This window comes from Stenella coeruleoalba, assembly GCF_951394435.1.
Source record: "Stenella coeruleoalba genome assembly, chromosome: 9".
NCBI classification, from domain to species: domain Eukaryota; kingdom Metazoa; phylum Chordata; class Mammalia; order Artiodactyla; family Delphinidae; genus Stenella; species Stenella coeruleoalba.
In genome coordinates this window covers 1,903,997-1,919,640 of record NC_137155.1, presented here as the reverse complement: position 1 = coordinate 1,919,640, position 15,644 = coordinate 1,903,997, and the positions used below count along the sequence as shown (strand labels likewise).

General features: G+C 36.6%; 1 protein-coding gene across 6 annotated transcripts in view; it reads left to right on the top strand.

The window, feature by feature from the left end:
- ZPBP (zona pellucida binding protein) overlaps positions 1 to 15,644 on the top strand; it is a 102,814-nt gene that overhangs the window by 32,783 nt on the left and 54,387 nt on the right. For all 6 annotated transcript variants that reach the window (XR_013829951.1, XM_079932509.1, XM_079932510.1 and 3 more), the window contains one exon: positions 7,041 to 7,259. Coding sequence is in view for 5 of the 6 variants with exons in the window: in XM_079932509.1 (XP_079788635.1) it covers positions 7,041 to 7,259 (219 nt within the window). In the remaining variant the exon portion in view is untranslated. The remainder of the gene's footprint in view (positions 1 to 7,040; positions 7,260 to 15,644) is intronic.

Sequence of the window (15,644 nt, the reverse complement as noted above, 5' to 3'; positions counted from 1 at the left end):
TGCAAGAGTGTTCCCTTTTCTCCACACCCTCTCCAGCATTTATTGTTTCTAGATTTTTTGATGATGGCCATTCTGACTGGTGTGAGATGACATCTCATTGTAGTTTTGATTTGAATTTCTCTAATGATTAATGATGTTGAGCATTCTTTCATGTGTTTGTTGGCAATCTGTATATCTTCTTTGGAGAAATGTCTATTTAGGTCTTCTGCCCATTTTTGGATTAGGTTCTTTGTTTTTTTGTTATTGAGCTGCAAGAGCTGCTTATAAATTTTGGAGATTAATCCTTTGTCAGTTGCTTCATTTGCAAATATTTTCTCCCTTTCTGAGGGTTGACTTTTGGTCTTATTTATGGTTTCCTTTGCTGTGCAAAAGCTTTGAAGTTTCATTAGGTCCCATTTGTTTATTTTTGTTTTTATTTCCATTTCTCTAGGAGGTGGGTCAAAAAGGATCTTGCTGTTATTTATGTCGTAGAGTGTTCTGCCTATGTTTTCCTCTAAGAGTTTGATAGTTTCTGGTCTTACATTTAGGTCTGTAATCCATTTTGAGCTTATTTTTATGTATGGTGTTAGGGAGTGATCTAATCTCATACTTTTACATGTACCTGTCCAGTTTTCCCAGCACCACTTATTGAAGAGGCTGTCCTTTCTCCACTGTACGTTCCTGCCTCCTTTATCAAAGGTAAGGTGACCATATGTGCATGGGTTTATCTCTGGGCTTTCTATCCTGTTCCATTGATCTATCTTTCTGTTTTTGTGCCAGTACTATACTGTCTTGATTACTGTAGCTTTGTAGTATAGTCTGAAGTCAGAGAGCCTGATTCCTCCAGCTCCGTTTTTTGTTCTCAAGATTGCTTTGGATATTCTGGGTCTTTTGTGTTTCCATACAAATTGTGAAATTTTTTGTTCTAGTTCCGTGAAAAATGCCAGTGGTAGTTTGATAGGGATTGCATTGAATCTGTAGATTGCTTTGGGTAGTATAGTCATTTTCACAATGTTGATTCTTCCAATCCAAGAACATGGTATATCTCTCTATTTGTATCATCTTTAATTTCTTTCATCAGTGTCTTATAGTTTTCTGCATACAGGTCTTTTGTCTCCTTAAGTAGGTTTATTCCTAGATATTTTATTGTTTTTGTTGCAGTGGTAAATGGGAGTGTTTTCTTGATTTCACGTTCAGATTTTTCATCATCATTGTATAGGAATGCCAGAGATTTCTGTGCATTAATTTTGTATCCTGCTACTTTACCAGATACATTGATTAGCTCTAGTAGTTTTCTGGTAGCATCTTTAGGATTCTCTATGTATAGTACCATGCCTTCTGCAAACAGTGACAGCTTTACTTCTTCTTTTCTGATTTGGATTCCTTTTATTTCCTTTCTTCTCTGATTGCTGTGGCTAAAACTTCCAAAACTATGTTGAATAATAGTGGTGAGAGTGGGCAACCTTGTGTTGTTCCTGATCTTAGTGGAAATACTTTCAGTTTTTCACCATGAGGACGATGTTGGCTGTGGGTTTGTCATATATGGCCTTTATTACGTTGAGGAAAGTTCCCTCTGTGCCTACTTTCTGCAGGGTTTTTGTCATAAATGGGTGTTGAATTTTGTCGAAAGCTTTCTCTGCATCTATTGAGATGATCATATGGCTTTTCTTCTTCAATTTGTTAGTATGGTATATCACATTGATTAATTTGTGTATATTGAAGAATCCTTGCATTTCTGGAATAAAACCCACTTGATCATGGTGTATGATCCTTTTAGTGTGCTGTTGGATTCTGTTTGCTAGTATTTTGTTGAAGATTTTTGCATCTATGTTCATCAGTGATATTAGCCTGTAGTTTTCTTTCTTTGTGACATCCTTGTCTGATTTTGGTATCAAGGTGATGGTGGCCTCGTAGAATGAGTTTGGGAATATTCCTCCCTCTGCTATATTTGGGAAGAGTTTGAGAAGGATAGGTGTTAGCTCTTCTGTAAATGTTTGATAGAATTCGCCTGTGAAGCCATCTTGTCCTGGGCTTCTGTTTGTTGGAAGATTTTTAATCACAGTCTCAATTTCAGTGCTTGTGATTGGTCTGTTCATATTTTCTATTTCTTCCTGATTCAGTCTTGGCAGGTTGTGCATTTCTAAGAATTTGTCCATTTCTTCCAGGTTGTCCATTTTATTGGCATAGAGTTGCTTGTAGTAATCTCTCCTGATCTTTTGTATTTCTGCAGTGTCAGTTGTTACTTCTCCTTTTTCATTTCTAATTCTATTGGTTTGAGTCTTCTCCCTTTTTTTCTTGATGAGTCTGGCTAATGGTTTATCAATTCTGTTTATCTTCTCAAAGAACCAGCTTTTAGTTTTATTGATCTTTGCTATCGTTTCCTTCATTTCCTTTTCATTTATTTCTGATCTGATTTTTATGATTTCTTTCCTTCTGCTAACGTTGGATATTTTTTGTTCTTCTTTCTCTAATTGCTTTAGGTGCAAGGTTAGGTTGTTTATTCGAGATGTGTCCTGTTTCTTAAGGTAGGATTGTAGTGCTCTAAACTTTCCTCTTAGAACTGCTTTTGCTGCATCCCATAGGTTTTGGCTCGTCGTGTCTTATTGTCATTTGTTTGTACGTATTTTTTGATTTCCTCTTTGATTTCTTCAGTGATCACTTCGTTATTAAGTAGTGTATTGTTTAGCCTCCATGTGTTTGTATTTTTTACAGACCTTTTCCTGTAATTGATATATAGTCTCATAGCATTGTGGTCGGAAAAGATACTTGATACAATTTCATTTTTCTGAAATTTACCAAGGCTTGATTTGTGACCTGAGATATGATCTATCCTGGAGAATGTTCCACGAACACTTGAGAAAAATGTGTATTCTGTTGTTTTTGGATGGAATGTCCTATAAATATCAATTAAGTCCATCCTGTTTAATGTATTATTTAAAGCTTGTGTTACCTTATTTATTTTCATTTTGGATGATCTGTCCATTGGTGAAAGTAGGGTGTAAAAGTCCCCTACTATGAATGTGTTACTGTGAATTACCCCTTTTATGGCTGTTAGTATTTGCCTTATGTACTGAGGTGCTCCTATGTTGGGTGCATAAATATTTACAATTGTTATATCTTCTTCTTAGATTGATCCCTTGACCATTATGTAGTGTCCTTTGTCTCTTCTAATAGTCTTTATTTTAAAGTCTATTTTGTCTGATATGAGAATTGCTACTCCAGCTTTCTTTTGGTTTCCATTTGCATGGAATATCTTTTTCCATCCCCTTACTTTCAGTCTGTATGTGTCTCTAGGTCTGAAGTGGGTCTCTTGTAGACAGCATATATATGGGTCTTGTTTATGTATCCATTCAGCCAATTTGTGTCTTTTGGTGGGAGCATTTTGTCCATTTACATTTTAGGTAATTATCGATATGTATGTTCCTATTCCTGTTTTCTTAATTGTTTTGGGTTTGTCATTGTAGGTCGTTTCCTTCTCTTGTGTTTCCTGCCTAGAGAAGTTCCTTTAGCATTTGTTGTAAAGCTGGTTTGGTGGTGCTGCACTCTCTTAGCTTTTGCTTGTCTGTAAAGGTTGTAATTTCTCCATCAGTCTGAATGAGATCCTAGCTGGGTAGAGTCATCTTGGTTGCAGGTTTTTCTCCTTCACTTTAAATATGTCCTGCCAGTCCCTTCTGGCTTGCAGAGTTTCTGCTGAAAGATCAGCTGTTAAACTTATGGGGATTCCCTTGTGTGTTATTTGTTGTTTTTCCTTTGCTTCTATTAATATGTTTTCTTTGTATTTAATTTTTGACAGTTTGACTAATATGTATCCTGGCGTATTTCTCCTTGGATTTATCCTGTATGGGTCTCTCTGTGCTGCCTGGACTTGATTAACTATTTCCTTTCCCATATTAGGGAAGTTTTCAGCTATAGTCTCTTCAAATATTTTCTCAGTCCCTTTCTTTTTCTCTTCTTCTTCTGGAACCCCTATAATTCGAATGTTGGTGCATTTAATGTTGTCCCAGAAGTCTCTGAGACTGTCCTCAGTTCTTTTCATTCTTTTTTCTTTATTCTGCTCTGCAGTAGTTATTTCCACTATTTTATCTTCCAGGTCACTTATCCGTTCTTCTGCCTCAGTTATTCTGCTGTTGATCCCATCTACAGTATTTTTCATTTCATTTATTGTGTTACTCATCGTTGTTTGTTTCATCTTTAGTTCTTCTAGGTCTTTGTTAAATGTTTCTTGCATTTTGTCTATTCTATTTCCAAGATTTTGGATCATCTTTACTATCATTATTCTGAATTCTTTTTCAGGTAGACTGCCTATTTCCTCTTCATTTGTTAGGTCTGGTGGGTTTTTATCTTGCTCCTTCATCTGCTGTGTGTTTTTTTGTCTCTCATTTTGCTTATCTTACTGTGTTTGGGTTCTCCTTTTTTCAGGCTGCAGGTTCGTAGTTCCCGTTGTTTTTGGTGTCTTTCCCCAGTGGCTAAGGTTGGTTCAGTGGGTTATATAGGCTTCCTGGTGGAGGGGAGTAGTGCCTGTGTTCTGGTGGATGAGGCTGGATCTTGTCTTTCTGCTTGGCAGGTCCACGTCTGGTGGTGTGTTTTGGGGTGTCTTTGGACTTATTATGATTTTAGGCAGCCTCTCTGCTAACGGATGGCGTTGTTTTCCTGTCTTGCCAGTTGTTTTGCATAGGGTGTCCAGCACTGTAGCTTGCTGGTCGTTGAGTGAAGCTGGGTGCTGTGTTGAGATGGAGATCTCTGGGAGATTTTTGCCATTTTATATTATGTGGAGCTGGGAGGTCTCTTGTGGACCAGTGTCCTGAAGTTGGCTCTCCCACCTCAGAGGCACAGCACTGACTCCGCAACACCAAGCGCCTTTCATCCACATAGCTCAGAATAAAAGGGAGAAAAAGTAGAAAGAAAGAATTAGTAGAAGTCGTAAGAAAGAAAGAAAGAAAAAAAGAAAGAAAGAAAGAAAGGAGGGAGGGAGGAAGGAAGGAAGGAGGGAAGGGAGGAAAGAAAGAAAGAAGATAGAGTAAAATAAAATAAAGTAAGATAAAATATAATAAAGTTATTAAAACAAAAAATAATTATTAAGAAAAAAAAACGGGCAGATAGAACCCTAGGACAAATGGTGGAAGCAAAGCTATACAGACAAAATCTCACACAGAAGCATACACATACAGTCACAAAAAGAGGAAAACGGGAAAAAATCATAAATGTTGCTCTCACAGTGCACCTCTTCAATTTGGGATGATTCGTTGTCTATTGATGTATTCCACAGATGCAGGGTACATCCAGTTGATGGTGGAGCTTTAATCCACTGCTTCTGAGGCTGCTGGGAGAGATTTCCCTTTCTCTTCTTTGTTTGCACAGCTCCTGGGGTTCAGCTTTGGATTTGGCCCCGCCTCTGTGTGTAGGGCGCTGGAGGGCATCTGTTCTTCACTCAGACAGGATGGGGTTAAAGGAGCCGCTGATTCGGGGGCTCAGGCTCACTCAGGCCGGGGGGGAGGGAGGGGCACGGAGTGTGGGACGAGCCTGTGGCGGCAGAGGCCGGCGTGACGTTGCACCAGCCTGAAGCATGCTGTACGTTCTCCCCGGGAAGTTGTCCCTGCATCCCGGGACCCTGGTAGTGGCGGGCTGCACAGGCTCCCCGGAAGGGGGTGTGGATAGTGACCTGTGCTCACACACAGGCTTCTTGGTGGCAGCAGCAGCAGCCTTATTGTCTCACGCCCGTCTCTGGGGTCCGCGCTTTTAGCCGCGGCTCGCGCCCGTCTCTAGAGCTCCTTTAAGCAGCGCTCTTAATCCTCTCTCCTTGCGCACCAGGAAACAAAGAGGGAAGAAAAGTCTCTTGCCTCTTCGGCAGGTCCAGACTTTTCCCCAGATTCCCTCCCGGCCAGCCGTGGCGCACTAACCCCCTGCAGGCTGTGTTCACGCCACCAACCCCAGTCCTCTCCCTGCGCTCAGACTGAAGCCCCAGCCTCTGCTCCCAGCCCCGCCCGCCCCGGCGGTGAGCAGACAAGCCTCTCGGGCTGGTGAGTGCCGGTCAGCACCGATCCTCTGTGCTGGAATCTCTCCACTTTGCCCTGCACACCCCTGTGGCTGCGCTCTCCCCCGCGGCTCCGAAGCTTTCCCCCTCCGCCACCCGCAGTCTCCACCCACGAAGGGGCTTCCTAGTGTGTGGAAACCTTTCCTCCTTCACAGCTCCCTCCCACTGGTGCGGGTTCCATCCCTATTCTTTTGTCTCTGTTTTTTCTTTTTTCTTTTGCCCTACCCAGGTACGCAGGGAGTTTCTTGCCTTTTGGGAGGTCTGAGGCCTTCTGCCAGCGTTCAGGAGGTGTTCTGCAGGAGTTGTTCCACGTGTAGGTGTATTTCTGGTGTATCTGTGGGGAGGAAGCTGACCTCCGCATCTTACTCTTCCGCCATCTTCCCCTCGTCCCCTAAGATGAATATTTAAACTTAGGGAAGTCTCATACCTGAGTTTGAGGCAGCATGACATGGTGGTTAAGGGCACAGACTCTGGGCTAGGCTCCTCAGCTAGAGTCTCAGTTTTGATAGCACAGGCATTAGGCGTGTGACATAGTATCCCTCAATACATGCTGGATGTGAAGATTATACCAATCTTTAATAATCTTAGGAGATTTAAATGAGTTTCTGTTTTTAAAGTGCCTATAACAGCATTTGTCACTTAGTAGCTGCTAGATAAGTGCTTGTTAAATTAAAAAAATATTTATATATGGCTGTATATAGAAACATATACAGTTCACCTTTGAACAACATGGGTTTGAACTGTGTGGGTCCATTATACATGGATGTTTTCAGTAGCAAATACTGCAGTACCACACGATCCAGATCCACACATTGCAGAACCCTGGATTCAGAGGAATATGGGTGAGGAGGGCTGACTATAAATTATACATGTATTTTCAACTGGGGGTGTGGTTGATGTTCCTAACCCTAACCCCGCGTTGTTCAAGGGTCAAATGTATTCCAAATAATGATTTCTCTTGAATAGCTGAAATATATTTGAATTGCTTAAATAACCATTGCTGTATTGTTCTCTGTTTAATTTTTTGCAGCTTATCGTGAGCCACATTATTATTACCAGTTCACAGCTCGATATCATGCAGCTCCCTGCAATACTATCTATAATGTTTCTTTTGAGAAGAAACTTCTTGAGATTTTAAGCAAATTGGTTCTTGACCTTTCATGTCAAGTTTTCTTACTGAAGTCTGAATGCCATCATGTTAAAATGCAAAGAGCTGGTTTGCAAAATGAATTGTTTTTTACATTTTCAGGTAAGTATATGCAATTCTTTAAAGAAAACAAAGTTAGACTGCAAAACTAATCTTAGAGACCTGAGTTACTAGTGGCATTTTTAGAATGTAAATGCTATAGATCTGAATGTTTCATATTCTTTACTTTCACTTCTTAGATCTTATAGCCCCCAAATACATTTCTGCTGATTCATGTACTTAATGAAAAGTTTGGGTTCCCAAATAACTTAAACATTGCTATGATAATTTACTATAGAATGGAATTTAGTATGAGGAATATCTATCATGATATTTAGCTACAAAGATTTAATTTGTAAAAGCATGTAATTATATAATAAGCTAGGTTAACAGTTTAGACCAGCGGGACTGTTCTAACAGCTTAGGTTGCTTTTCCTAACAATGCAGAGCAAAAGCCCAGTATATTCTGGAAAACCAAGAATTGGACTTAATATCTGAAGACTTTAGATTTATAAAGGGCCCGTTTATGAATGAGCATTTAGGAATACCCATGCATGTGTTCTTAATGGGTCCCAGTAGCAAGAGGACCCCCTCCACTTTTCATCTCAAATGGTATGTTGCTGTTTCCTTTCTTTCTCCTTTACCCTCTGTCCTTGATTCCTCTACTGTCAGTGTTTGTTTACACTTACCTATTTCTCTGATATTCCCTCTCTCTTTCTTGGCCATCTAGGATTGAATGTTTAGATACAAGTGAGAGGTGCGAAGCTTTCAGAGAAAAGAATAAGAGGTGTTCAACCCCATTTTCACTATCTTTTATCTTCCTTACTTCTTTTCTCCAGAAAAAATTTTGAGAGTTGTTCTCCAGCCCCTGAGGCAAATTATGAAAGATAGTCTGAGTCTTTCTTTAGCTCATCAAAGACCCACTGTTAGCATTCATGAGAGTTATGGGGTCTTTGTACCTGGTGTATTGAATAGGTGCTATTAATAGGCATTTAATAGTCTTGAGAAAAGCTGAAAGTGTACTTGAACCCATAAGAGGAAAGAGATGATTTTCAATAGAAATTAGTTCACTGTGGGCTTAATTTGCATTTCTCTAATGACTCATGATGTTGAGCATCTTTTCATTTGCTTATTGACCATTCATATATTTTTTTGGAGAAAAGTCCATTCAAGTCCTTTGCCCAATTTTGATTTTTTTCCCTAGCTTTATTGATATATAATTGACATATAACAGTATGTTAGTTCAAAGTGTACAACATAAGGATTTGATGTATCTATATATTGCAAAATGTTTACCATAATAAGGTTAAACACATAGATCTTCTCACATAGTTACAATTTATTTATTTCTGCAGTAAGAACTTTTAAAATCTACTCTTCTAGCAACTTTCAGATATATACAATACAGTATTATTAACTATATTAACCAAGCTCTGCGTTACATCCTGAATTTATTTGTACCCTTTGTCTTCCTTCATTCATTTCCCTCACCCCCAGTCCGTGCCCCTGGCAATCATCAATCTGTTCTCTTTTTCTGAGTTCAGTTTTTGTAGATTCCACATATAAGTAAGGTCATACAGTATTTGTCTTTCTCTGACTTGTTTCACTTAACAAAATGCCCTCAAGTTTTATCTGTGTTGTTACACATGGCAGAATCTCCTTCATTTTTATGGCTGAATAATATTCCTGTGTGTGTGTGTGTGTGTGTGTGTGTGTGTGTGTGTGTGTGTGTGTAGCATATTTTCTTTATCTGTTCATCTGTTGATGGATACTTAGGTTGTTTCTATGTCTTAGCTATGGTAAATGGTGCCGCATTGAACACGTGGGTACAGATATCTCTAAGAGATAGTGATTTCATTTCCTTCAGATGTATATCCAGAAGTGGAATTGCTGGATCATATGGTAGTTCTATTGTTTGTTTGTTTTTACCTTTTGAGGAACCTCCCTACTATTTTCCATAGTAGCTATACCAATTCATATTCCCACTAAAGGTGCATAAAGGTTACCTCTTTTCCACATCCTCGCTATCACTCATCTCTTGTCTTTTGGATAATCATCATTCTAACAGATGTGGGTGATATCTCATGGTTTTGATTTTCATTTCGTGATGATTTGTGACGTTGAGCACCTTTTCATTTACCTGTTGGCCATTTGAATACTTTCTAAGAAAAAAAGTCTATTCAGGTCCTTTTCAATTTTTAATTGGGCTATTTGTTTTTTGTTTTTGAATTGTATGAGTTCCTTATATATTTAGGATATTATTGTCTTATCAAATTTATGTGGTTATCAAATATTTTATACCATTCTCTAGGTTGTCTTTTCAGTTTGTTGATTGTTTCTTTTGCTGTGAAGAAGCTTTTTTAGTTGTATGTAGTCCCATTTGTTTACTTTTGTTTTCATTGCTTGTGCTTTGGTGTCATAGTCATAAAGTCATTGCCAGCACCAGCTTTTCCCTGTGTTTTCTCCTAGGATTTTTATGGTTTAAGTTTTACATTTAAGTCTTTAATCCATTTTGAGTTAATTTTTGTGTGTGGCATGAGATAGGAGTCTAGTTTCATTCTTTTGCATGTGAATGTCCAGTTTTCCCAGTATCATTTATTGGAGAGACTGTCTGTTCTCAACTGAGTATTCTTGGCTTTCTTGTCAAATATAGTTGACCTTACATGCATAGGTTTATTTCCTGGATTTTCAGTTCTATTCCATAGGACTATGTGTTTGTTTTTATGCCAGTACCATATTGTTTTGACTACTATACCTTTGTAATATAATTTGAAATTAGAAATGTGATACTTCCAGCTTCGTTTTTTCTTAGAACTGCATTGATAACTTATTCAGGGTCTTTTGTGATTCCATACAAATTTTAGGATTTTTTTTTTCTATTTCTGTAAAAAATACATTGGAATCTTAGTAAAGATTACGTTGAATCTGTAGATTACTTTGGGTTTTATGGATATTTTAGCAATATTAATTTCATTCAATTCATGAACATGAGGCATCTCCATTTATTTGTGTCTTCTTCAGTTTCTTTCATCACTGTCTTGTAATTTTCAGTGTATAGACCTTTTACCTCCTTGTTTAAATTTACTCTTATGTATTTTTTTGGTTTTGATAGTACTGTAAATAAGATTGTTTCTTTATTTCTTTTCAGATAATTTGTTATTATATAGAAATTATACCAATTTTTGCATGTTGCTTTGTATCCTGAAACTTAACTAAATTCATTTATTAAGTCTAACAGTTTTTTGCTGAAATCCTTAGGATTTTCTCTATGTAAAATTACGTCATATGCAGACAGAGATAGTTTCACTTCTCCTTGTTTGATTCAGGTGTCTTTTATTTCTTTGTTTTGCCGGACTGCTCTGGCTAGGACTTCCAGTACTATGTTATATAGGTGTGGTGAGAGTGGGCATCCTTTCCTTGTTCCTGATCTTAGAGGAAAATCTTTCAGCCTTTCATATTGAGTATGATGTTAGCTGTGGACTTGTCATACATGGCCATTATTATATTAAGGTAGATTCATTCTGTACCTAATTTGTTGAGAGTTTTATTTTGAATGGAAGTTGAATTTTGTCAGATACATTTTTGCATACATTGAGATGACCATGTGGTTTTTATTTTTCATTCTATTAATGTGATAAATCACATTTATTGATTTGCATATGTTGAACCGTCCTTGCATCTCAGAGATGAATCCCACTTACTCATGTTGTTTGTTAGTTTTAATGTGCTGTTCATTTTGGTTTGCCAGTATTTTGTTGAGGATTTTTCCATCTATATTCATCAGGAATATTGGCGTATAGTTTTCTTTTTGATTAGTGTCCTTATCTGGCTTTAGTATCAGGCCTTGTAAAATGGTTTGAGCATGTTACCTCCTCTTCAGTTTTTTTGAAGTTTGAAAAAGATTCACGTTAGTTCTTTAAATATTTGGTAGAATTCATCAGTGAAGCCATCTGGTTCTGGGCTTTTTTGTGGGGCTGGGGGGAAATTTTTGGTTAATGATTCTATCTCCTTAGTCACTATTGATCTGTTCAAATTTTCTACTTCTTTATGATTCCAGTCTTGGTAGGTTGCATGTTTCTAGGAATTTATCAGTTTCTTCTCAGTTGTCCAATTTTTGGTGTATAGTTATTCATAGTAGTCTCTTTGGCTCCTTTGTATTTCTGGGTATCAGAGCAATGTCTCTTCTTTAATTTATAATTTCATGTATTTGGATCCTCTTTTTTTCTTATTATAGCTAAAGGTTGTCAGTTTTATCTTTTCAAAAAACCAAGTTTTGGTTTTGTTAACCATTTCTATTTTTTCCTATTTCATTTATTTCTGCTCTAATGTATTATTTCCTTTCTTCTGCTAATGTTGGGATTAGCATGATTTTCTTTTTCTTATTCCTTGAGGTATAATGTTACATTTTTTATTTGAGATCTCTTTGCTTGATGTGTACTCATTTTGCTTTTTTCTAAGAATTTTTAAGTTTACCACCTACATTTAGATCTCAGATTCATTTTGAGTTAATTTTTGTATATGCTGTGAAATATGGATCCAACCTCATACTTTTGAATGTGGATGTACGATTATCCCAACACCAATTTTGAAGAGACTGTTCTTTTCTCTTTGAATTGTCATGGTACTCTTGTTGAAACTTACTTAGCCACAGGTATGTGAATTTATTTCTGCGCTGTTAATTCTATTTCATTGCTCTGTATGCCTATTCTTATGGTAGTCCACAACGTTTTGATCATAAGGTTTTGATAGTAGGTTTGTTTGTAGTAATATTTGAAATTGGGAAGTGGGAGTCCTTAAATTTTGTTCTCCCCTTTTCAACATTGTTTTGGCTATTTGAAGTCAGTTGCAATCCCATATGTTTTTTGCACCTGCTTTTTCATTCCTGTTGAACAAGGCCATTGGGGTTTGCATTGAATCTGTAATGTCTCTAATGTTACCTCCTGAACAATATTGTCTTCCAGCCCATGAACACAGGATAGCTCTCCCTTTATTTAGGACTTTGTCTTAGTCTGTTGGGCTGCTGTAACTAATACCATAGACTGGGTAGCTTATAAACAATGGAAATTTATTTCTCACATTTCTGGAAGCTGTAATTCTGAGGTCACAGTGCCACCATGTTTGGTGAGGGCCCTCTTAAGGGTTACAGACTTTTCATTATGTCCTCACATAGCAGAAGCAGCTAGGGGTTTCTCTGGAGCCTCTTTTGTAAGAGCACCAATCTCATTCATAAAGGCTCTATTCTCACGACCTAAGCACTTCCTAAAGACCCCACCTCCTAATACTACCACATTGGGCATTAGCATTTCAACATAAGAACTGGGGGGGGGGATAAAATATTTAGAACACAGCAGACTTCTCTATCAGCAGTGCTTTATACTTTTCAGTGTGTAAGTCTTACACCTCTTGATAAAGTAATTACTACATATGTTATTGTTTTTGATGCTATTGTAAGTACAATAATTTTCTTTTTCACATTGTTCACCGCTAGTATGTAGAAATTCATTGATTTTTTTGTGTATCTTACATCTTGGTTTAATTAATTAAGAGTTATTTTATGGTGCTTGGAATTTTTAGTATTTTCTATATGGAAGATTATGTCACCTAAGGATAACAATAGTTTTACTTATTTCTTTCCAATTTGGATAACTTTTATCTCTTCTCTATCTATTTTGTGCCAAATTGCTCTTGCTAGAATGTCAATATATTGTTTAGTAGAAATGGCAAAAGTGGACATCCTTGAATTGTTCTTGATCCTAAGGGAAAAGTTTAAGTGTTTCACTATTGAATTTGATATTGGCTGTGTGGGTTTTTCATAAAAGCTCTTTATCAGGGTGAAGCAGTTACTTTCAATTCCTAGTTTATTGAGTGTTTTTTTTTTAATCATGAAAGGGTGTTAGCTTTTGTCAAATGTTTCTTTTGTATCAAATGAGATGATCATGTTTTTTTTTTTTTCCCTTCTATGAATGTTGTGCATTGTAATTTTTGATTTCCACATGGTGAACCACGCTTGCACCCCTGCAATATATCCCACTTGGTCAGGGTATATATATATATATTTAGTATGCTGCTGGAATAATTTTGTACTTCTGTTATTGAGAGTATTTGCATTCAAATTGATATTAGCCCAGAGTTTTCTTTTCTTGTGATGTTATTGTCTGCCCTTGGTATCAGCATACTACTGGCTTCATGAAATGAGTTTTAAGAAGTGTCCCTTCCTCTTCTATTCTTTTGAAAGTGATGGAGAAAGATTTCTTTTAATAGTTAATGTTTGGTAGAGTTCACCACTGAAGCCATTGGGTCCAGGGTTTTCTTTATTGGAAGATCATTGATTACTGATTTGATCTCTTTGTTACATTACTGTTCATATTTTGTGTTTCTTCTTGGGTCAGTTTAGATAATTTATATTTTCATCTATTTCATGTAAGTTATCTAATTTTTAGCATACTATTGTATATAATATTCTTATAATCCTTTTTATTTATGAAAGATAGATAGTAATGTCCTCTACTTTAATTTCTCTTTTATTCTTTGTCTAGATGTTTGTCTTTTGTCTAAAGTTAATATTGCTTTTCCAGCTTTCTTTTGATTCACGTTAGTATGGTGTGATTTTCTCCACCCCTTTACTTTTAGTCTATCAGTATCTTTATGTTTAAAGTGGGTCTCTTGTAGATGAGATATAATTAGATCTTTAAAAAATTCATTCAGACAGTCTCTGTTTTTTAATTGGTGAATTTAAACCATTGACTTTAAAAATGATTATTGGTGGAGTTGGATTAACATTTACCATATTTGTTACTGTTCTGTTGCCCCTTTTCTTTGTTTCTTTTTCCTCTTCCACTTTTTTGCCTTCTCTGGTTTTAATCAAGCATTTATATGACTCAATTTGTTTCTATTAACATATCAATTATAATTTGTTTTTTACTTTAAGTGTTTGCCCTGTAGTTTGCAGTACACTTTTATGACTAATCCAAGTCTACTTTCAAATAATGCTGTACCATTTCATGGGTAGTACAAGTACTTTACAATAGAATTCCCAAATTTGCCCTCTCTTCCCTTATAAAACTGCAGTAATTTATTTTACTCATCCATAAGCTTTTGAACAAGCTATTGTCAGATCAGTTAAGAATAAGAAAAACAGATTTACTATTACCTTCTTTTATTCCTTCTCTAGTGCCCTTCCTTTATTTAGATCCAAGTTGTGGACACGTATTGTTTTCCTTCTTTATGAAGAACTTCTTTTAATGTTTCTTATAAGTCTGGGTTTCTGGTGACAGATTCTCTCAATTTTTGTTTTTCTGAGAAAGTCTTTGTTTTTATTTCAGTTTTGAAGAATAATTTCACGGAATTCAGTATTTTAGTTTGGTGACTTTTTTTTTTTTTCAATACTGTGTTTAAAATCATTCACACTGTTCTCTTGCTTGCATGGCTTCTGAGGAGAAGTCTGATTTAATTCATTTATTTTTAATTTTTTTCCATTTTCTTACTGTGGTAAAATACACATACATAAAATTAATCTTAACCATTTCAAGTATACAGTTACATGGCATTAAATACATTCATGTCTAACTGTTATCATCATTTACCTCCAAAACACTTTCATTGTGGGAAGCTGATATTCTGTTTCTACTAAACAATAAGTTGCTCTTTTCCCTACAGCTCCTAGCATCTACCCTTCTACTTTCTATCTCTGTGATTTTATCTAAATATCTCATATAAGGGGAATCATACAGTAGTTTTCTGTTTGTTTCTGGCTTATTTCACTTAGCAAAATGTCCTCAAGTTTAGTCCATGTTGTAACATATGGCAGGATTTTCTTCCTTTTTAAGAACTAATAAGATTTCATTCTGTGTATATACAACATTTTGCTTCTCCGTGAATGCATTGATGGCCACTTGTGTTGTTTTCAGTACACTATTGTGAATAATGCTGCTTATAGGTGCATTCAGTTCTTTTGGGTATATACTCAAAGGTGGATTTGCTAGATCATAATAGTAATTCTGTTTTTATTTTTATTTTTTTTTGAGGAACTGCTACTATTTTTCCACAGTGGCTACAACATTTTACATTCCCACCAACAGTGTACAAGAGTTCCAATTCACCACATTCTCACCAGCACTAGTTATTTTCTTTTGTTTTCATAGTAACCATCCTAATGGGTGTTTGGTAGTGTCTCATTATAGTTTTGATTTGCATTTCCCTAAAAATTAGTTATGTTGAACGTCGTTTCCTGAGCTTATTGGCCATTTCTACATCTTCTTTGGAGAAATTTCTTGTCAAATTCATTACCCATTTTTTAAAAAAATTTATTTATTTATTTGGCTGTGCTGGGTCTTAGTTGCAGCATGCTGGTTCTTAGTTGCAGCATGTGCGATCTAGTTCCCTGACCAGGGATCGAACCCAGGCCCCCTGCACTGGGAGCATGGAGTCTTAACCACTGGACCACCAGGG